A 22,174-nucleotide genomic window follows, 5' to 3' on the forward strand; every position below is an offset into this window, starting at 1 on the left:
TGAGGACTTGGGGGGCCACAAGGCCATGCTATCCTGGCTTTTGGCCCAGATCTACCTCTGTCTGCTCCTGCTCCACCTAGCCCCACATCCGTGTCCCTGAAAGTTTCTTGAGGCTGAATATAGCAATGGTTGCTGCCGAGTCCTTCCCCACAGTATCTCTTCCATCCTGGGGTTCACTTCCCCAGTGCCCCGTGCTGTCCTGTGTTGGCTGCTGCTTTGCTGTGTGTCTGCTTCTACTGGAAAGGGCCTGGCACGTCTCCTCCAGGTGCCATAGCCCAGCCTCCCATCTGTAAGGGTGGTGGAATTCTGGGGTGGTGGAAGAGTAGGGGCTCCCTCGTGAGTGTCGTCCTTGCACCTTCTCCAGGTAGTCTTTGGGCCCATTCTGGGTTCAGTGGGATGATGAATACAGCTCAGCTCACAGTAGAGCCCACGCACAGAAGATGACAATGAACCTTGGGGAGTAGGGGGGACAGGTGACCGAGTGATCTGAGGTGAGCTCCTGGCCTCAGGTGCAGGATGCTGTGAGGTGGCTAACAGGCATGGGCCTCCGAACACAGGTGCAGAGTCTGCAAAAAGGCCCCAAAGGGAGGGTGGAGTGGTATATGTACAGAACGGGGATGGGTGCTGTTAAGGGAAGAGAGGGCCCGTGGGTCAGGCCAGGCAAGTGGCAGGACCGAGGGTAGCAGGAGACCTTGCATGTGCTTGTCCTGGGCAACTGGGCCAGGCTGCTGTGCCTTGCCTGTGCTTCCCATTTCTTGCCTTCTCCTGACCCGCCTCTTGCTTTCTCCAACTGCTTCTTTCTCTTCTCCCCCTCTCTCTCTCTTGCCTTCCCTTCACGTCTTAGACATGTCTGACCTTGAGAACAGTAACCATAACGGGGGCGGGACCGAGCTAAGCCAAGCCCCTAACAATCTCTTCACAGTGACCAATGCCCTGGTGGGCATGAGCCCCTCATCTTCGCTCTCAGCTCTGTCCAGCCGTGCGGCCTCTGTGTCCAGTCTCCACGAGCGCATCTTGTTTGCTCCAGGCAGTGAGGAGGCTATTGAGAGGCTGAAGGTGAGGGCCACCTGATCCAGGGTACCCCTGGGTGGGTGATGGGCATCAGCCTGTAGGACAAGGTAGGCTTAGGGAGGTGAGAGCGGACTCTTGCCTGTCACCTATGGGACACCCCTTAGGTATGGCCTCACCTCTCAGGAGCAGCGTGATATAATAATGGAAGTCTCTGGCATGTGGCCAGCCCACCCAGAGCAGCCAGAACAGCTAGTGCCTTCAGGCACCAGGCTGAACCAGGTTCAGATAATGAACAGAGCCGCTGGGCAGTGAGTACCTTGAAGGTTCTTGGACCTCTCTGGATGGCCCCGACCCTGACTGCTAGGGGAGGGAAGCCCAAGTGTGGAATGTCAGGCCAGGGTTCACGCCTGAGCAGGCGCTGGCACAGGGAACAGTGGACTGTGTGGTGACCGAGGTGGGGGGTGTCCTGTCCCAGCAGCACCTCTATAGTGCCTCCGTGGGTCCTGGCAGCTCCGTCTGGCATCTGTCCTGCCGAGCTGCTTTCATCAAGAAGGGAGGTGGATGTTCGGGCTCTTAGCCACTTCCAGGCTGTTGGTTTTTCCTCTCAGATGAGGTCCCTGCTCCCCAACACTGTGCTTGGCTAGCTCCAGCCTCAAACTCCCTCTGAATGTAGGGTGGTCTGCACAGAGAGCCCAGCCCCTGTGGGCTGAGGGACCAGGGAGACAAGGGACAGAGGCTAGTGTGAGGAGTAGTATAGGGTGACCAAGAAGCAAGGAGCCTAAAGCTCCCCTGATGTGGGATAGATGACCTGTTTGGGACTTGGGGGCCCAAATGAAGTTATAGTTGGGGGAGTGGCTAGGATGTAAGTGGGAAGGGAACAAGGGCCAGTGCCACTGATGAGAAGTGAGGCCATGTCCTTAGAAGGGGCTATTACATTTGGGAGCTGCTCCCAGTGTTTCCCAGGGGCACTGGCTTCCTCTCTGCTCCTGATTTAATTTGCTGTCCTTGTTCTATGGGGTGTGTTCACAGGAAAGTCTGTTGTACTTCACCTTGATCCCCCAGAATCTCACAGGCCTGGGAAGCGCCTGGGTGTCTGAGCCCCAGGGCTCTGCAGCCTCTTTCCTGACTCCCCTACATCCTTGAATGCCTCCCACCACATACATGCAGACACTCCCTGGGATCTCACCATGCTCTGTCTCACTCAACCAGGAGACAGAGAAGATCATTGCTGAGCTCAACGAGACCTGGGAGGAGAAGCTGCGGCGGACAGAAGCCATCCGAATGGAGAGGTAAGCAGGGGGAGGCTGAGAACAGGCCTGGGGGTGAGTGAGAGCAATCCTTGCCTCTAGCCCTGGAAACCCAACCCCTGGGGGAGGTTGCATGCTGACCATGGGACAAGTCTATACTGTCTGACCCAGGCAGCTAATGTGTGGCACTGGCCCCTGGCCATCGCGGCCTTGAAGAACAGAACTGTGGGTGAGCCCGGTCCCACGGGGTGGACGCTGCCCAGGCACTGCTGATAGTTCCTGGTTGGTGGGTGGGTCAGACAGGGTGGGGCTAGTCCTGGAAGCCTCTGAGCTTGTGCTGACCGTAGCTCTGTCTTCCAGGGAAGCCTTGCTGGCTGAGATGGGTGTGGCCATGAGGGAAGATGGTGGCACTTTGGGTGTATTTTCTCCCAAAAAGGTAGGAGCTGAGTCGAGTGCCAGTGAGGACAAGGGTGGCACCACTGCTGGTGGCCGTCAAGTGGGAGGTTCTGGGGGAAAGTGTAGTAGGATGGGGCTCTGGTTCAGGCCTGAAATGGCCTTACTTACACTTTCCATTGTGTGGTGGGACATCCTGGTGGCTGGGTGACATCATGTCGGGCTCTGAACTGTTTGAGGTTTAGACTGGATCCCTCAGGACTGAAACAAGACTTGGGGGTAATGTCCAGGCTGCAGAGCTGAGTGTTGTGGGCCTATCCGCCACCCTGAGTCTGCTACTTCTGGAAGCTTCTGGCTTTCCTTCCCAGAGCAGCTTCACAGGCTGCAGGGCCAAGTGGCAGAAGTCCAGGAGGATGGCCCTGGTCCCCAGTCATAGCCAGTTTCTAGGCCCTGCTTTGTGTTGAAGAAAGGCTCCTTGGGGGAAGTGGAGTTAGCGGCTTAGGCATCTGAGAGACAGAGCCAAATACCCGTGGTGCAGCCTCCCTAGATTCTGCTGTGCTGCCTTGGTCTAGGACTGCTTAGAAACAATGTATCACATGACAGCTTGAGGTGGCAAGCTGGGGGACATGAAGAGAGACCCAGGACGCCAGATCACTGCACACACACAGAGTGGTTGAGGATGGTCCGTGTCAGATGGTCAGAACTCTACACCCATGCTTGAAAGTGCACTTGGATTTATAGTTTAGCATGGCAGTGACTTACCCCAGGGTACCATGAGGGGGAACAGGAAGCAGTCCCGTCCTGGCACCTCTTCCTTGTTATAGGTCCCTCATTTAGAACACAGATATAAGATGGCTCCAAAGAAGCTCGCAGGAGGGGACTGAGGCAGGAATGACCTAGGACAGGAGGCAGAAGAAAGCTGTCAATGGTGTGGGAGACAGGAGGTAGACACCTTAACCTGGAGTTGGGATGCTAACATGCAGGTCCTGGGTTGCTCAGTGGTGACTCCATCAGCTGATTCTTCCCAGGCCTCCGGGGAGACCCTTCTTGGCTAAGGCCCTCGTTCTTCTTGCTGATAGTTTCGCTGGAGAGTCTTTAGTTCTCGGTTGTCCCTCTGAAATGAGCTTCCTGGACCAGCCTTGTGTGGTGCAGAGTCAGGGGCCTAGGACTCTTGAGACCAACCCTGGAGCCCGTCGTGCACCCTACACATCCAGGACTTCCAAACACAGATTCCATCTAAGCTTTACCTGGGTCCTCCAAGAACTGGGAACTGGGTCTCCCAGAGCCCCCTGCAGCCCAGCTCCCCACAAAATATTTAGGCCCCACTAAGCCTGCTGTTTTCAAGATGGGCTAAGCCTGGGCCTGGAGTTTTATTTGTCTTTCATTTTTCTGACGAGGAGCTGCCAATCTGTGAGGCCAGCTGAGCTTGGGACTCTGGGGTTCGGGGTGCCCTACTAAAGGTTCCCTGGGGGGGTCCTTGTCCTCCATGTCTCTCTTCTTCTCTGCCGGGCTGGGGAGAGTATTACGTCCCCAACAAATCCGGTTCTGAGAATGGTGGTACTTTGGTGTCTGAGCAGAGGGCACGCGGGATAGTCACTGTGAGGACCCTGTTCCTCCCCAGGAGAGTGACCTTTTTGTTTCTTCCCAGACACCTCATCTTGTCAACCTGAATGAGGATCCGTTGATGTCAGAGTGCCTCCTCTACTACATCAAAGATGGAGTCACCAGGTAGGTGCTAGATGGGTTGTCAGGTAGAGGAAGGGTAGCCAGCTGAGGGGATCACAAGGTGAGGGAGCAATAACATCTCCAGCCGGCCTGGTTCTAATGGGTTGGGGTGTGCGGGTCCCCTGTTCCCACTATCCTGTGCTGTCCCTTAAGAGCTAAGTTGGGTATTAGCCCTATGTAGCCTATAATGCTTTTTAAGTGTCTCTAGGGGCCATCTGGATTTCCCTATAGCCGGGCTGCACTGGGGGTCTCTTGCCTACTTTCATTTCTCCATATTCCCACAGTTCATATATCGTGGTATTTTAAAATAAAAACAAACACGAAACAAACAACAGCAAAAGCCATCTGGGCATCCCTAGGAAGCTGCATGCAGAAGTAAGTCGGGCAGAGTGGGTGTGCCGGGGCCCTAATGCTATGCCACCCGTGATTCCTCAACAGAGTGGGCCGAGAAGATGCAGAGAGGCGGCAAGACATCGTCCTGAGTGGGCACTTCATCAAGGAGGAACACTGCATCTTCCGGAGCGACTCCCGGGGAGGTGGAGAAGGTAGTGCCATCCTGCCTCAGCCCACCACCTATCCTGCCCCCATATTGCTGATCAGGCATCAGTGAGACCTAAGTAGCTCAGCCCTCAAAGGGTAGGGCGCTAACCATCCACTCAGCTTCTCAGCTCTAACCATGCTTCTGGACAGAACTCTATGAGCCTTGAGGACAGATGAGTGATTAGAAAGGTGTTCGGGAAAGGCCTGCTGACTCCTGTGGCCATGTGGCTGTTGCTTTGGGGAGCCAGCTGCCTTGAAGACTGGACCCCAGGGTCATGGTGGGATGTTGGGACAAGGAGGGTGTTGAGTATGTCAAGTAAGCAGGCAGGGATGTGTATGGTCAGAAGGACAACGGGCCACATAGATGGAGCCCACTCAGAGCATGCTCCCCTGTTGGCTGGGTAGCAGCTCTCTGTTTTCTCGGCTTGCCAGCACCCTGCATGGTGCTGTCTCAGTGCTGCACCAGGCCTGTGTGCTGGTGTGCAGACACTGGGTCCATGCCTCTGCCGGTGTGCAGGGCTGGAGTCCTAGCCAGAAAGCATCTGACCATCCTAAGACTTGTGAATCTATTATTGGATCCCTGCCTTGGGATGGTAGCCCTAAATGGTGCTGGGGATAATTGCCACTCCTCGATTTTCCTGTCCACAGATTCCCATTTCTCTCCTGTGCGGAGGAGACAAAGGAATCTAGACCCTCCTTTTACATGGTAGCTGCTCTCGCTCTTCTCCACTTAGAGACCTGAATGAGAACATGAGAAGTCAAGCCTAGCATGGCCTCCTCAGCTTTGACCTTGGCTCATGTGTCTCCTTTTTGACATTTTTCCTCCTTGACTCCTTGGGTTCATCCAGGGGTCATGATCAGGTTCTATGGCCAGCCGGAAATGAGGAACCTGACTGGTGCCTGCCAGGGGCCAGTAGAGCCGAGCCACTGAAGTAACGGCTTCTTACAGTGTCCCTCTTACCTGTCTTGCAGCCGTGGTGACCCTGGAGCCCTGTGAAGGAGCTGACACGTATGTCAATGGCAAAAAAGTCACTGAGCCCAGCATCCTGCGGTCAGGTATGGCTGGGAGCCCTCGGGGACTCCAGGGTAGACAAGGCGAAGCCTCGGTGCTCACCCTCTCAGACACTGTTTGCTCCCAACGAAAGGCAGCATTGCTATGAGCAGCCCCTGAGACCCTCTAGTCCCCATACTGGGCACTTGAGAACTAGAGTGCCTGGACCTGAGACTAGAAAAGCAGAGGGGTTCCCACTCACAGGATACTGGGTTAGTGCAGAGTGAGAAGTCAGAGTGGGAAGGTCCTGAATGGTCACTTTGTTGGGCTATGCTCAGGAGAGAGGGCAAGAGACAGACAGATGGTTGGCCAAACTGTGGTATTACAGAATGGCCAGTGTGGGACAGGTGAGCGCCCTCTTCAACACCCGTTTCCTGGGATTAAATACTATAATTCCCACCCTGCTGCTATAAAAACCACACACATGGAGGTGTTAAAATCTCTTTCAGGAAAGTCATATAGGATATATAAGATGGGTCCCTGGATGATGTAGCTCTTGCCTGCATAATGGGAGGCATGGATGTTCATGGGATTGAAGACAGAGCTAGGCAGAGGAGTACAGAAATATACACACATGTATACTGAGACATCTCAAGGCACTGACTTACAGGAGCACCAGTCACCATCTGTTGCTGAAACAGAGCATCCAAGGAAACCATTTAGGGGAAAAGGATTGCTTCTGGCTCACAGTTTCAGAGGCTTGAGCCCATCTTCACTGCTTTGGGACTGTGGTAGTCAGAGCATCATTGTGGGAGGGTGGGTGAAACAGAGCTGCTTACCTCTCAGTAGCCTGGAAGCAGAGGCGAGAATAAGAAGGTTCTGGAAACAGACACACCCTTCAAAGGCATACGCTCTACTTCCACCAACAAGCCCCACCCCCTGGTCACTCACTCATCCTCCAGTGAACTCACAGATAATCGACCAGTGAAGTTAGTACTCTCATGATCTGATCTCTCAATAGTGCCACTGGCTGGACCCATAGCCTTCAACACATGAACCTTTGAGGGAGACGCCATACTGAACCCACAGCATTCTACTCCTAGTCTCCCAGGCTGTGCCCATCTCACAATGCAAAGTGTATTCCGTCTGTCTCCAAGAGTCTCCACACACCTAAAGTTCCATCATTGCTTAGGAGCCCAAGGGTAGTGTTCTCTTAGACTCAGGCCAAACTGTAGTGAGCCCATGTGACACCAAAATGGAAATGACACACTTCTGGTACATGATGAGTCAGGGTGTACATTCCCATACTGAAGGGGAGGAAAAGAAAATTAGCCAGGAGGAACGGGGCTAAAGCAAGACAAAAACTCAGCAGGGCAAACAGTAAATCCCATAGCTCCATGTTTAGAAACTAAGGCGTGTGGTGTATGATGCAAAGTTCAAAGGCCTCGGTAGCCTCATCCCTCTGACCTCTCCCGCTGTAGCCTACGAGGCTCATCTGGAAGGCTCTGCTGTGGCTCATGGCTTTCCTTAGAAGATGTTCTGTGTTCTGGGCATCTCTAGCATGCTGGGGTCTTCACAGAAACACAGCATTGACTCTCATGGCTCTATACGCTTTCCTCTCAAGGTCTGCCTGTGAGGTATATAATTTCTATAATATATATTTAATATATTATATATTATAAATATATGAAAAAATATATAAAACTGACCTCTCCAAACTTACACTGAAATCTGTTCGGAAGCCTCTGTAACTACATAACTCTAGTGGTTCACATATCTGCAAAATCATCGTCACTTGGACAATGCTAAACCCACTGCCAGCTTGAGCTGTATCTGGGCCTGCTTGTGTCACGGCTGCAATGGCCACTGAGTGCCTGGACGATTGGACACAGGGAAGTACTTCCTGAGACAGCCTGTGCACACACCTCCGTTGGCTCTAGCATGTCAATGTGCTTCTTTTCTACTAAAAATTCCAAGTTTTTAAAATCTTTCTGCTCTGGTTGTTGCTCCCCAATCTTACTGGAAACCTGGCCAGAAGCAGCCGTTGAAGTCCATGCCATAGCTGCCTGGATGCTATGCTGCCTTGAAATCCCTTCCACCAAGTTAATTAGTCCAACACTTTCAAATCCAGCCTCTCATGCGGTCTTAGCACATGGACAACACGTAGCCATGTTCTTTGCCAGGACATAGTGTGAATAACCTCTAGCCCAAGTTCTCATGGAATCCTGTTCTCATCTGAAACCTCATGAATGGTCTTACATCTGATCTCCAATCAGTGTTCCAATCCTTTGAACTTCACCTTATAGCATCCTGGGACTTCTATAGCCTGTGTCTCTAAACATTATCAATCCCTCCTACAAAACCTAAACCACATAGTCAAGAGGATAGATTTGGGAGACAACAAAGGGGCCCATTCCAAGGAGAAAGGTGATTTGGAGCCAGGGATTGGGGGGCTGGATGCTCTTCCTGAGGTGGGTGATGCTAGGCAGATGAAGTACCTGCACCCCTTTCTCCCTTCTCCTTCTCCCACCCTCGAGGGCACCTGGAACCCACAGGTACCCCAAGGCTGCTTTTGCCTCCATCTCCCAGGGAACCGCATCATCATGGGCAAGAGCCACGTGTTCCGTTTTAACCACCCCGAGCAGGCCCGCCAAGAGCGTGAGCGAACCCCCTGCGCAGAGACGCCTGCTGAGCCAGTGGACTGGGCCTTCGCCCAACGGGAACTGCTGGAGAAGCAGGGCATCGACATGAAGCAGGAGATGGAGCAGAGGTGAGGCCTAGGGGCAGATGCCTGCCTGCCAAGTCTCATGGCCTTGTGTTCACCCGATGCTCTCTTGCAGGCTCCAGGAGCTGGAGGACCAGTACCGGCGAGAACGGGAGGAAGCCACATACCTGCTGGAGCAGCAGAGGCTGGTGAGAATGTGCACCCCGCTTTCCAGGCCTCTATATGCTTTAGCCCACCGGGAAGGCAGCTCTCTGCTCCCTCCGGCCGTGCTCTCTGCTGGCCGGGTCCCTCCTTTGCACTCCAGTGGGCTAGGGTGAGACTGCCTCAGTCGATGGTAGAGCCACAGGCCCTCCCTATCTCTTCAGGACTATGAGAGTAAGCTGGAGGCCCTACAGAAGCAAATGGATTCCAGGTACTACCCAGAGGTGAATGAGGAGGAGGAAGAACCAGAGGATGAAGGTAAGGACTCAAGATGGGCTTGTCTCCTAGCAACAAGGCCTGAAAGAGCAGGTCCCCGGTGGCTCTCTGGAGGTCTGAACTTTTGCCCTGGGAGGTAAACCTCCTTCATTCAGGGTACTATCCTACAGGCAGGGTTTGGGAGGCTGGACTGGAGCAAGTGACCACACATCTCATGCACACAGACACATGTTTGTTCACGGGAGTGGGCCAGAACCATGGGTGCTGACAAGGGCTCTCCATGTTTACTGTGTGGTGTGTGGAGACCACCAAAGACCTGGCTCACTCTGCACCTCAAGTAAGGATTCCCCTTTCCAGAAGGGCTTCATGAATAGAGGATGTGTGAGCCTCTACTCCGCCCTTCCTCTTCCTCTCCCAAGAGTGTTCTTCCCCACTGCCAGCCCCGCAAGGCAGGTGTGGCTATCACTGGTGATATGGTCTCTGAGCTGCTTTGACTTCCAACCTATTAGGGAAGCTCATTGGGGGGTGGGCACTTAATCTTTGGGTGATCTGGGGCATTTCCACATTTCTTATTTGACTGGTCCTTCTGTTTGGGTCTCCTTTCTCCACACCAAGAGGGCTTAGTATGAAATCAGGAATGCGAGCATGGGGACCCCAACCCAGTATGGCAGGGACTGATTGGAGGAGCCTTTATCTGGGGAGAGAGGGCTGGAACCCAGCCAGTCTTCCAAGTTAGCCTGCCCTTCAGCATCTATCTCTGGCTACGTTGACTACGGAAGGGCTACTCTTTATTCAATAGACCAGCTACAGTGTGGACCAGGTCCACTCAGCTGGTCCTGTGATGTTGCCAAGTCATCTTGATCTTACAGGACTCAGGTTGTGGTAGGCTATATTATGGCTTTCTTTAATGACACCCATGGCTTCTCCCATAGTCCAGTGGACCGAACGGGAGTGTGAGCTGGCATTGTGGGCCTTCCGGAAATGGAAGTGGTACCAGTTCACTTCTCTACGTGACCTGTTGTGGGGCAATGCCATCTTCCTGAAGGAGGCCAATGCCATCAGCGTGGAGCTAAAGAAGAAGGTGGGAATCCATCATAGGAGTTGGGTTCTTCATGAGTGATGGGCTAGTTGCTTATAGTCACAGCTCAATACCAGCACTCAGGCAGCCCTAGAGCTGACTGGGGCTCTTGCCTGAACCAGGTACCCAGTGTGGGTGGTTGAAGGAAGCCCTGGAACTGGGCTTGGGAATCAACAAGCCATGGTGGGGACCGGGGTTGGAGTGTCGACCATTTTTCAGTGACTGGTTGAATAGTTTGGTGAACTATACAATATAGAGCTGCAGTCTCGGTGGCGTGGGGAGAAGCTCCCTGGAAACCTGGCTTCCTCTCAGCAAGGAGTGGATGAATGAGCATCTTCTCCCCTTATAGGTCCAGTTCCAGTTTGTCCTCCTCACAGACACCCTCTACTCCCCACTGCCGCCAGACCTACTGCCTCCAGAAGCTGCCAAAGACCGAGAGACACGGCCCTTCCCCCGAACCATTGTGGCAGTGGAGGTCCAGGATCAGAAGAATGGGGCCACCCACTACTGGACGCTAGAGAAACTCAGGTGCCGCTGATGGGCAGTGAGGTGGATGGTGGATGGGTGTCTTCCTGGGGACAGAAGCAGACTGGGGTGTGCTTCACAACAATGCCAGTGTATCTCCGGGTGTGATGCTTTTGTTCCGCTTCTGAAGGAGCACTCAGGCAGTAGAGGGGACTGGAGGGTGGCTTAGTGCCTCCAGTCAGGTCTGTGCCAAGGACCTTAGAGTTCGGGGGTGGGAGGGGCTGGCTTCTCTACTCTGCATGCCTGAGGGAAATCATCCCCTCAGCCCCCAGAAGACTGAGGATCTGGGCAGGTGGAAGGGCATCGTTAGTGACCCGCCATTACTGAAGTTTTCCACTGCTTGTGTGTTTTATGAGTACTTCTGCCTCCTTAGACTCCTCCCCAAACTCATGCCAAGTCTTCATGTGTGAAGATGACTGGGTAATGACTTAGGCATCTGCCACGAGAGGAGTAGAATGTACTCACAGCCCTGGGAAGAGAAGGCACAAGACGGGCCCATGACTGGGCATCAGTGCGGGCTAGGAGTGAGAAAGCCAGGGTGTTCCTGGGACTGCTGAGGAAAATGTGGAGCAGCTGGTCTCTGTGGACCAGCTCCCTGAATTAGGCCAGCCTTGAGCAAAGGACCTTCCTAGTTTCTCGCTGTCCTTGGCAATTGAAGGCAGAGAGAACACTGGTCAAGTGCGTGAGACCTTAGGAAGAGGGGAGGTGGGTGTGGACTTGGGGTCCGTGGGTTTGTATGTAGAAGGTAAGCTCACGAATGAGTTGTTAATCTCTCGGGATTAGAGCAGAGGTTCTCAACCTGTGGGTCGGGACACCTTGGGGACTACTGACCCTTTCACAGGGGTCGCCTAAGAAAACACAAATATTTACATTACGATTCATAACAGTTGCAAGATTACAGTTATGAAGTAGCAACAAGAATAATTTTATGGTTGGGGGTCACCACAACATGAGGAACTGTATTGAGGGGCTGTAGTATTAGGAAGGTTGAGAAATTCCCACAGGTCAGGGAACCCTGATTGCTCTTCGAGCAGATGAGGGAGGGGGACTTGATCGGGGGAGGGGGAGGGAAATGGGAAGCGGTTGTGGGGACGAGGCAGAAATCCTTAATAAATAAATAAATTTAAATAAAAAAAAAAGGAAGGTTGAGAACCACTGAGCTAGGTAGAAAGGGCTCTTCCCGGTCAGTCAGGCCTCCTGAAGACAGCAAAACATTATTAGTAGGCACCCCTTTTTCTTGTTCAGTTTGTATGTGCCTCTGGGCTCTCCATCCCTCCTGTGTCCTAGGAAGTCAGGCGGAATATAACACCATTCGTAGTGGATGCTTCTCTTCCTAGAAGGCAAACTCTGAGCCCTCTAGAGAGTACGATCTCATTTTCTTCCGCCTACATTTTGTCCTGCCTGGGGGTGGGGTGAGATTTAAAAATGCTTTGTGGTCTCCATTCCCTTTCCTGCCTCACGACAAGAGCTTTCAGGACTGTGTTACCAATCCCGATTCTGAGTTGCTGTAGAGTGTCTCCCCACATCTCTGTCAGTTCTCCAGCTGTGCCCTGCCTTGTCAAGTCTGTTCAGCTCACCTTTTCCATCACCGGGTAGGACTTGGAAGGCAGTTGGGGTGACCTGCCATTGTCATGGGTTTCTAGCTGGCAGACCTCTGAGTCTGTGACCCTGACAGGACGGTGGCGATGGGACCAAGCCGAGTCTGATGCCCTAGGACCAATGGGGTGCCAGGCTGCTTCTGGGCACTGGTCTGAGCCTACATGGTCTTTGAACCCCAACAGGCAACGCCTGGACCTGATGCGGGAGATGTATGACAGAGCCGCAGAGGTGCCCTCCAGCGTCGTTGAGGACTGTGACAACGTGGTGACCGGCGGGGACCCTTTCTATGATCGCTTCCCCTGGTTCCGGCTGGTGGGCAGGTGGGCACCTCCTCCCGTCCTGAGAGAGAGAGAGAGAGAGAGAGAGAGAGAGAGAGAGAGAGAGCAAGCGAGAGAGCGCAGTGGGGTCAGAGCCCAGACCCTGAGCTGCCCTGCCCTGAAGTCAAGAAAGAGCCATGTTCCACTTTTGTCCTCCCCTCCGCCATTCCTCATCATGCACCTGTAGGCCCAGCTTTTTTTAGGAGACCTGGGGTGGCATCTTGTCACTACTGCAGTCCTACTGCAATCACCTACTGTGATGCGTATACATGAGTGTGTGTGTTGCCCAAGCACCCTGGTGCCTGGAGCAGGCATTCTAAGTGACTAGTGTTTAAGGGGTGGGAACACAGAGGCTCCTTCCTTATTTTCCAGTCTGGTATCTGTATCTAGTCTCCGCTCCCATGTCATCCAAGGAGGTCCTCAAAGAGCTTTGGCTACGGCCAGCCTGGGCCCTTGTTCTCGCTCATATATGTTGGTGGTGCTTTCCAGAGCCTTCTACTGATAATGGATTCTGTTGTCGTTGTTAGCTTGGGGTGTTTTGTTTTGTTTCCTCTTCCCAGCCCTGGACTGGGCGCCTCTTTGTTCGTTGTCTTTTAAAGCAGCATTTCTTGGTGGTTGGTGCTTGGTTTGAAACAGAAGTCCTCCTTGTCCCGCCCCACCCTGCCCCACCTTCCCCAGAGTAGCTGGTGTTAACCTCTTTCTGTCTTGTCGCACTAACCTCAGTTCAGTCATCTCTGGCTGCAACAGCTACCCTCTTCTCAACACATGCATGAGCGAGCGCATGGCTGCTCTCACCCCCTCCCCCACCTTCTCGAGCCCCGACTCCGACACCACCGAGCCTGCCGAGGAGCAGAGCATGGGGGAGGAGGAGGAGGAGGAGGAGGAGGAGGAGGAGGAGGACCTGGAGGACGACGTCTTTCCGGAGCACACGCTGTGCGACGGCCGGGACCCGTTTTACGACCGGCCTCCCCTGTTCAGTTTAGTAGGAAGGTTGGTGAGGTTGAGGCACGCATGCTGGGGAGGAACCAGCTCTTTTGCATAGGAGCACTGCTGTGGCAATCGATGGGGTTATCAGGGCAGACACTGGACCCACTGGGCCAGCCAGGCTAGGGCTAGCTTCTGAGGAAACTGAGAAAGCCCGGCTCTCCTGTGTCTTCACAGCGGGATATATGCACATCTAGAAGATGGGTATTCTGGCTCAGCGGGGAAGAGTCTGGGGCCAGTGGCAGAGAGGCTGGGGCTTGGAGTTCAGAGCTACAGCCAAGAGCTCCCCGTGCCCACTCTGGGTGGCTGGGATGGTTCCTGTAGTGACTATAAGAAGTGACCAAGATTCTGTGACCCCTTGGGCAGGGTTCAAGGGGCATTTGAGAGGGGAAAAAAGATATCCCCAGGAAAGATGCTCCAAACCCTTGTCTTGGGAATCAGCTTTATTCAATTGAGGTGCCTTCTGCTTATTCCACTGTTGTCCAAAAAGAAGGCACCCTATGTATTCAATGCTACTCTGTTCTGAGAAAAAGAGCCGGGCTGTGAGCCTCCCAGGGCAGGGAAGGAAGGGCCTCCACCTGTCTGCTTTAATTTTGTGGAGCCTAGCAGGTGGGAACAGTTCCAAGCCCCTGACCACCCAGGCCAACGTGATGAGATGGCCACGTGCCCTTTGCAGAGAACCCCCAGCTGCTTACTTTCTGGAATAGGTGAGGGAGGCTGAGGTTGAAGGAGTGGGCTGCAGGGAGGCCCATCTATTTGCTGGCTTCAGCAGTAAGGCGCATAACTTCAGACATGCTAGGCTTTGTCGCCTACCTGCTTGGAATGGATGCAGTCTTAGGAGTGCCCTCTTGTGGAGTTTAAGATTGGTTCTCGGACTGTGGGAGTTTCAGAACTCTTGATCTTGGGGCACAAATATTGAAAGTTCAAGACTGAGCCTGGTCCCTTACAGACTATGGACTTTCCATGCTGTTCCTTTCTTCCTTGAATGGTGGAGGTGATGGTGTGAGAGCCCCTCTCCCTTTAGGGAGGTAGCAGGTCCCGTATCACTGGCCAGGAACGTCTCTGATGTGTTCTCCTAACTGTCGTTGGCTGATGTTAGCCATGATGAGCTAACCAGCTGCACACAGATGGGTAACCTCTCCCTCTGAGGTACCCTGGGTCTGGACTTCCACCCCGCTGAGCCTGAGCAAAAGATACAGATTACAGGCCAGCTCTGCACAGGCTCCCCTCTCTGTGAGCCTTGGGCTATAGTATCAGACCTCCTGTGCCTGCTGGACCCTGGGTGTGGTTCCAGGTGTCAGATAGACAAGGGGTCAGAAGACACAGAGGACAATGATATTGAGGAGACATGGGGTATGGGCTCTGCAGTCTTGTGAAAAGAGCTGGGTCCTTCCAACGTTGTTTCCCCCTCTTGTGGATTTGAGATTTCACAAAATGACCAAACTTAGCAAAAGTCATCCATGAGAGGCCCGGGCCCCTGTATTTGTGGGGTGCTCTGTGCAAGGCTTCATTCGGCAATAACCTGACCTTTTTGGTTTGGCAAGAATTGGCTTCTCCGCACAGCAGCTATGCAGGCCCAGCCCCGAGGAGGGCTCCACCTTGGTTTTCCTTCTACCCTCTGGTAGCTGCTGGCTCTCTCTCCAAAGCTTAAGCAAAATTGGGGTGCCCACTCTCGTCCCCTCTGGAAAGGCTTCCCGGGGTCCCAGCATGCGTTTCTGCACCTCACCAATCTGTGGTTAGCGCTGCCTCCTCCCTCCTGCCTCGCCACACGTGCCGCTCTGCCCGTCCTGCCCCGCCCTCCTCTCCTCTTTTGGGTGTTTAAGTCTGCTTCAAGGTACTCTGGATCTGGGCAGTCGTCTCATGGCTATAACCAGGGAGCCTCTTCTCACATCCCAGGTCTCTGATGGTTAGGTGTCAGGGGGCCTGGGGATGTGGTTGAGTTGGCTGGTGAAGTAGGCCCAGGGGCTCCCATTTTCTACCTCACACACATCCAGAAGATGGGGGCAGGGAGGCAGGCACTGGAGAGAGGAGGATAAGAGTTAAGGGTTTAGGGGCCAGGATCTGGCGAGGGTACTAGAGGGATAAATGTTGACCCAGCAAGAAGCTGCACCTGTTAGCTCCATGAGTCTCTTAGCTCAATGCTGGGCCTGCCTCCTTATCCGGGCCTCCTGTCTTTGCCGGTGTGGCTGTGACAGTATTCTACTGACCGAGAGCAGCCAGGTGTTCGACTGATGTGGCACACTAAGGTTGGCAAGGGCTGTGTTCTGACCCTGTAGCGGCTTACACTGTCTTCTAGTTGTTTCTGGTGCCCAGAGAACAGGTAAGATGAAGTCTAGAGTCTGTGGTCCCCCTGAGCAGTGTCCGCCTGGGTGCCCTCATCTCCCGGGTGTGCTGGCTGAATGAGTTCCACTCAGAGTGGAGCACAGAAGTCTTCCAGATTCAGCTTGTAGCCCCTTCAAAACCAGTGCTGCCCCTGGAAGGCAGTCCAGGCCCAGAGATCTCTTCTAGCCAAATGACCCCACCACAGTGCCAACTGGGCTGGGTTGGTCATATAGATCGTGTAGAGAAAAGGGGGGCATTGCATCATTTTTGTCCTCACCAACATCTGACCCCACAGCTGCAGCTGGACCCATAGTTCCCATGTGATCTGTGTGGGGATCATGACGTCAAGGAGGAGTCGGGGCTTTGGTCACAAAGGGTCTCTTTCAGTACATGACCCAGCCTCCAGTGAGAGATAAGGGTTAGGATTAGATATGGGCAATATTGTTCCTACAGTTTGAATGGGGGCCATGGCAGCCTGGGTTTTCCCTCTCTGATGGGAGGAAGTTCTAAATGATGGAGATGCAAGATTGATTCGTGATTAGTTGCACTGCTAAGCAATGAGTGGCAGGACTGAGAGCTACCTAGAGGGTAACTTGCAGGTCCCATCCTAGCTCTGGCCCTTGCTGCCACCCCTGGGTACTGCCCAATGTTTTTATGCATCAGTTTCTTCTCTTGTGAAATGAGCCTGCGTGCCATATTGCACCAGCTCTAACGGGATGCCAGACTCTACATCCATCAAAGAGGAGAGAGCACAGCTAGCTAAATTTTGGGGCATCACTGTTAGGACATAGTTGATAAGCTACCTTCCAGGTGTTGGGGAGCAGCAGCTGTCCCAGGATATGTATTTCTTCTTTGGGTCCTACAGTCTCTGGGGTCACCCCATTTTACAATAGGCATCATAGGGAGCCTGGATAGCTGCCTGCTGACATCTTACTGTATGACCTAGGCACAGCATTGCTCTGCCTCAGTCTCCCTCTCTGGGTACTGCTCCAGACCCCTAGTTCCGGACGGTGGGGGATGGTCAAGTGGTGAGCTTCCCTATGGGTGCTCACAGAGCTGGGAGTATCCCCATAGCACCAATTCGGCTCATCTGTCTAGCTCAGAACCTGGGCTTGATTCCAAGCAAGCTCTGTGCATCCTCTAGAAAGGTAACTTAGGTTATCAGGGCCTTGGGATGGCAGAGGTAGGTTTCAGTCTGGCTCGGGGTCCCTGATTAGCCAGCACAGGGTCTTCACCTGACCCCCAGGGTGGCTTTTCCCTCAAAGTCCTCTGTGGGCTCTCTACATCCTCTCCACAGCAATGCCCTGACTGGTGTCTTGAACAAAAGGGTTTGGGCTAGTACTCTTCCTAGGGAAAGTGGGTCCCAGGGAGATAGCCCAGGGGGACCATTATGCCCTTTGAAGGTAGCTGCCTCCCACCCTCCGAGGCCTGACTTGGAAGATTTTGCTAGAATGACTTGCTGAAACTCTGTCATATATTAAAAACACAGAAAACCAGAAAGACTACAGAGAGGTTCTTAAAGTCAGAAGATGGAACGAAAATGAGCTGTTGTCATGAGAGCAGGCAGATGACAGGGTCTCATTGGCCCGTGTGGCCAGGTGGAGGCTGCACATGGGCCAGTAAGATGGGGTTGGCTGTCCTGGACTGCATAAGGCTTAGATGATTCGATAAGGGGCTTGGGCATCCCTGAAGGTGTGGGAACTTCTATGTGACAGGTGCCCTACATCCCTCTAGGGACAGTGGGGAGAGGCAGGGTGATGGAGAGGCCAACTGAGGGAGTTCCAGCAAGACTCTTGATATAGGTGATGTTGTCTAGCAGAGAGGATCAGGGCAGTGCTCAGGCTTCGGAGTGATGGGCACACACTCGGAGTTATGCCTGCCCCGAGAAGGGTGACACCTAGGGATGGGTTGTGTCTGACCTCCAGGTAAGCGGAGAGGGCACAGGTGTCTGTTAAAGGAGCTCCACAGAGGAGTTGCTTGATGGCGCCCGTGGAAAGTAGACATCCGTACTCTAAGCGCTGAGGCTTTGTGAGCATGTTCAGCCCAGGTCCTCCAGCCCTTGAAGCAGGCTGAAACCCCTTCTTCAGCTGTTCTCTTCTCAGACAGCCACGTCCAGGCTGAGCTGGGCTGTGTCCTCCACTCACTGAGTTCCTTCCTCTCTGTACCTCCCCCTCCTGTCTCCTCTGAGCACTGAAAACCCTCCTCCCTCACCCCCCCCCTTGCCTGTGCCCAGCCCACCTCGCTGCGTCTGTCCGTCCGCCCTGGCTGTCTCGCCGCTTCGCTCCGCTTTGCAGCTTCATGTTGTGTGTGAGCCGGCCTTGGTATCACTGTTGTAGCTCAGAGCACCTCCCTGAGGGTCGCCTGTGACAATGGCTCTGCTCCTGCAGGGCCTTCGTATACCTGAGCAACCTGCTGTACCCTGTGCCCCTGGTGCACCGCGTGGCCATCGTCAGCGAAAAGGGAGAGGTGAAAGGCTTCCTCCGTGTGGCGGTGCAGGCCATCTCAGGTGTGTGTGGCTCTGAGGCCCTTGGTAGAGGTGGGGGACTTTGCCTTTGCAAGCAAAGGTGGGAGGAAAAATATTGTGCAGGAGCCAATATGAAACTGACTTTACCCAGGACCCCTCAGCCTCCCTGTGGCCAACCAGGCAGGTGGGCAGGTGGGGCTTGAAGGAAAAGTATGCCAAGTCCTTGGTTCTGGCCTCCTAGGCTCTCCTGGACTAGACAGGGACATCTCAGCTGTGCAGGCTCTGCCCAGGATGCCTGAGCCTGCTCTGGCTTGGAATTCCCACCTATCACACAGTCCAGGTGGGCCCAGAGATTTCCCTGTTACCTCCCAGCGGCATGGACTGCCTACCTGCCAGCCCAGCCCACTCGCCACTTTCTCCATCGTCAAGGGAACCTGCAGACTGCTGGCCCCTCCCAGAGTGGCTCTCAACAGCTGCCTCAGTTGTTTCTCTTCTATGTTCCTCCCTTAGGTCCTGGTCTCAGGCACAGGCCTAAGCTGGAGGCTGTAGACTCTCCTCATCGGTGGGCCTGAAAACAAAGGGTCCTCCATTTGTAAAAGGTGTACAGTTTCTCACTCCCCATCCCCCTGGAATAGCCGGGAGGTCCCAGGATTAGCCAGCTGCAGAAGCCCCTGGGCCTCCGTTTGCTCATCTGTAGTCCTATAATGCAATCCCTGTATGGTGAGAATGTTTGTAGGGCTACCAAGAACAGTGTGAGGTCATGATTCAGAAGGTAGCCGCAGGTCAGTGGTGACATCTGCTATATTGGCAGTTCAAAGCCTCCTTTTCTCTGCCCTAGACCGTGGTCTGTATACCATGGCTGCCCAGGCACCGGGGACAGGGAGACAGGAACCCAGTGGAACTAAGTGGGATGCCGCAGGTTGGCCATGGTTAGTCTGGCGCTGGCTCAATGTGGGCCCCGGAGGATCTGGGAAGGCCAGCATCCCAGTGTGTTACACACTCCCAGGTTCTCATATTGTTCTAGATTGTCACACTTCCCAGGTTCTCCTACCTCTAAGATATCGTGTCCCAGCTATCCCCCTCACTCTCATACTCTCAGATTCACGATACCCCAAGTTCTTGCACCCCAAATACCACCAATATACTTGTACCCCCAGGTTCTTCTCTCCCCCAGGCTCTTATACCTCTGACCTTCCAATGCCTCTTCCTCCTCTACTCGGAAATGTCTAATCATTCCTTTCCTGGTATTCTGGCCACATTAGGTGACATTGGTTCTACTAATTAAGCTAATTGTGGGCTGTATTGCCACTCTCGTCAGCCTGTGATTTCCAAATGTCTTGCCCCGCCCCTGCCCGTTCCAACCTATCACCAGTCATGACGCACTGATAATCGCTTAGATGAGCACAGTCACTGTTTCCCCCAGCGCTGGTCCAGAGCTCCCGTCTAGCAAGGAAAACCAGGAGTGGGAACTATGACCTGGTAAAAGAGCCCAGACTTCAATACCACGCTGGCCTCACTGCTGGAAAGTCCTTGTTTAGGGGTGCCTACTTCCTGGGGAGTCCCTCCTCCATCTTGCCAGGCCCTTAATCTCCTATCTGATCTAGCAGCTCCCAACCACACTGGGTAGATGTCTCCATCTTGTCCAAATATTCCTTGCGGCCAAGGGACTCACCTTGCAGAGGAAGTGGCTAACCTGCTCTGTTCTCAGTGAGAAGAGCCCTCTAGGGGGTCATCATTGGGATTGCTGGCCAATGATCCCATCTCCAAATTTAAGCTGAGGTCTACCTCCACTCTAAACCCAGTGGGACTCAGTGGGTCCCCCATGTATCAGAGGAGGGCTGAGAGTTAGAAAGGTGTGTGAGGCTTAGCTCAGGCCTGTGAGCAGCCACAGCCCTGCTGTCCCCTAAGTCATATGCAGGAAAAGAGGCTATGATGAAGTCTGATCTGGGGTCCCCAGATCTTCTATGGAGACAACTGGATTTTAGCATGTTTGGGGTCATAACTAATATCTCCCCATCTGTGGTAATGAAAGAAAGGAATTTAGGAAAAACACAGTCTTGTCACCCCTGCCCGGCCCTGTGGCCATGGGTTGGGGTCAGCTCATCCATTGAGCCCCATTGGGGCTGGTCCTGGCTATCAGATACAGTTGGCTGACTGAGTGGTGGCAAAGGAGTAGCCACACTGCTGGAGGTGACATAGTAGGGCCCATGAGCTCTGAAGAGGGTGGTGGAGAGGTGGCAGGAGCCTGTTGTTCTCCCTGAGCACCTGGGACAGGCAGGTCGGACAGGGTGGGGCTTTGTGGGGTCCCCGAGGCAGCACAGACTGGTGGTTAGTATGGTGACTCCTGAGCTGCGGGTGGTGATGTTGGCTGCTCAGGGCAGCTAAAAATCTGGTACCTGGTTCCTATACCCTCTCCACGGTCCCAGGGCCATTTGGCCTGGCTCTGTCCACTATGGAAACTAGTTGGCCAATCGACCCCCTGCTTATTCCTCTTGCAGCTGATGAAGAGGCTCCAGATTATGGCTCAGGGGTCCGTCAGTCAGGGACTGCTAAAATCTCCTTTGACGACCAGCATTTTGAAAAGGTATTATGAAGACTTGCCTTGTATATTCCCTTTTCCACATAACCCTAGGCTCTAAGTATTTCCTGGCAGGGATCCATGGGCGTGGAGTCTTTTCTCTCTCCCCAAGTGCTGTGCCTGTCCCATCCCTTGCTGTCTAAAACACACAAATGTCCCTTCCCCAGTTTGTCAGGACCCACTTGGTCCAATCATCTTCCCGAGTCTCCCACAGCAAGGCATAGAGACGGTGAGTAGAGGCAGCTTTTTAGAATAGGCACCCCCATTCTCTCTCCTCGGGGTTCCCATAGCATACTATATTTTCTACCATCCTTCTTCCTGCTTTCCCTCAAACCTGTGAGAATGAGAGCAACCCCATTGAGACCACCCTCTGACCCCCACAGAAAAGACTATCTGAGGAGATGGTAGAGGGGTTAAATCCATCCAGTGCCCCTCTCCAGCCACACTTACTTAGATACCTGGCTTAAGATCTCAGCCTGAGGATGTCCAGTATGGAAGAACTGCCTGTGACCTGCCCCCAGGAAGGCCCTGGTGCCCTGGGGGTAGAACTAAAGGCCAGGAATGTCTCAGGCACTGAGGCAGGTGGTGTGTACCTCTCGGGAAGTTCACACCTCAGCTCATCTAAACCAGAGAGTCAAGGTGGGCTGCTCATGGCAGTGGGAGGAGAGGCCTAGACAGGTGGGTGCTTCGTCTAGGCGTCAGTGGCAAGGCTGGCTCAGGACCCTAGAGACCCAGGTCCCGGTGCACAGATCTCTAGTCTGTGACAGCTTAGCCATCGGCCTCCTGGGCTTTCTCTAACTCTGTGTTCTCACAGTTCCAGTCTGAGTCCTGCCCTGTGGTGGGGATGTCCCGCTCAGGGACCTCCCAGGAGGAGCTGCGCATTGTAGAAGGCCAGGGCCAGGGTGCTGACTCCGGGCCTTCAGCTGATGAGGTCAATAACAACACCTGCTCAGGTAGGCGCGGTCTCACTGTGTGCTGCACAGATGTGTGGGAGCAGGGCTTGAAGCGCCTGGAACCTAGAGGCCCTGTCCCTCTGCCCTGGCTCCCAACAGCTGTGACTCCTGAAGGCCTCCTAGACAGCCCTGAGAAGACTGGAGCCCTGGAGGGACCCCTGGACACAGCCCTGGACCACCTCCGCCTAGGCAGCACCTTCACCTTCCGGGTGACAGTCCTGCAGGCGTCCAGTATCTCTGCTGAATATGCCGACATCTTCTGCCAGTTCAAGTGAGCCTGTTGTCTGCACCCTGGGCTGCTGGGA

General features: G+C 53.9%; 1 protein-coding gene across 11 annotated transcripts in view; it reads left to right on the plus strand.

Annotated features, from left to right (window-relative positions):
- LOC121433523 (kinesin-like protein KIF1A) overlaps nucleotides 1–22,174 on the plus strand; it is an 87,520-nt gene that overhangs the window by 39,181 nt on the left and 26,165 nt on the right. For 6 of the 11 annotated variants that reach the window (XM_041631980.1, XM_041631981.1, XM_041631982.1 and 3 more), the window contains 16 exons: nucleotides 923–1,056; nucleotides 2,221–2,300; nucleotides 2,619–2,694; nucleotides 4,300–4,379; nucleotides 4,815–4,921; nucleotides 5,889–5,972; nucleotides 8,497–8,677; nucleotides 8,748–8,820; nucleotides 8,998–9,091; nucleotides 9,982–10,130; nucleotides 10,477–10,655; nucleotides 12,434–12,571; nucleotides 18,262–18,380; nucleotides 20,837–20,922; nucleotides 21,731–21,869; nucleotides 21,969–22,140. In XM_041631980.1, the coding sequence (XP_041487914.1) occupies nucleotides 923–1,056; nucleotides 2,221–2,300; nucleotides 2,619–2,694; nucleotides 4,300–4,379; nucleotides 4,815–4,921; nucleotides 5,889–5,972; nucleotides 8,497–8,677; nucleotides 8,748–8,820; nucleotides 8,998–9,091; nucleotides 9,982–10,130; nucleotides 10,477–10,655; nucleotides 12,434–12,571; nucleotides 18,262–18,380; nucleotides 20,837–20,922; nucleotides 21,731–21,869; nucleotides 21,969–22,140 (1,891 nt within the window). Of the gene's footprint in view, nucleotides 1–922; nucleotides 1,057–2,220; nucleotides 2,301–2,618; nucleotides 2,695–4,299; nucleotides 4,380–4,814; nucleotides 4,922–5,888; nucleotides 5,973–8,496; nucleotides 8,678–8,747; nucleotides 8,821–8,997; nucleotides 9,092–9,981; nucleotides 10,131–10,476; nucleotides 10,656–12,433; nucleotides 12,572–13,291; nucleotides 13,559–18,261; nucleotides 18,381–20,836; nucleotides 20,923–21,730; nucleotides 21,870–21,968; nucleotides 22,141–22,174 lie in introns of all 11 variants that reach the window. The other 5 variants (XM_041631975.1, XM_041631976.1, XM_041631977.1 and 2 more) reach the window with 1 other exon arrangement.

This window comes from Microtus oregoni, unplaced genomic scaffold (genome assembly GCF_018167655.1).
Source record: "Microtus oregoni isolate MIOR12 unplaced genomic scaffold, Mior012 000038F_ref0000394, whole genome shotgun sequence".
In the NCBI taxonomy this organism is placed as follows: domain Eukaryota; kingdom Metazoa; phylum Chordata; class Mammalia; order Rodentia; family Cricetidae; genus Microtus; species Microtus oregoni.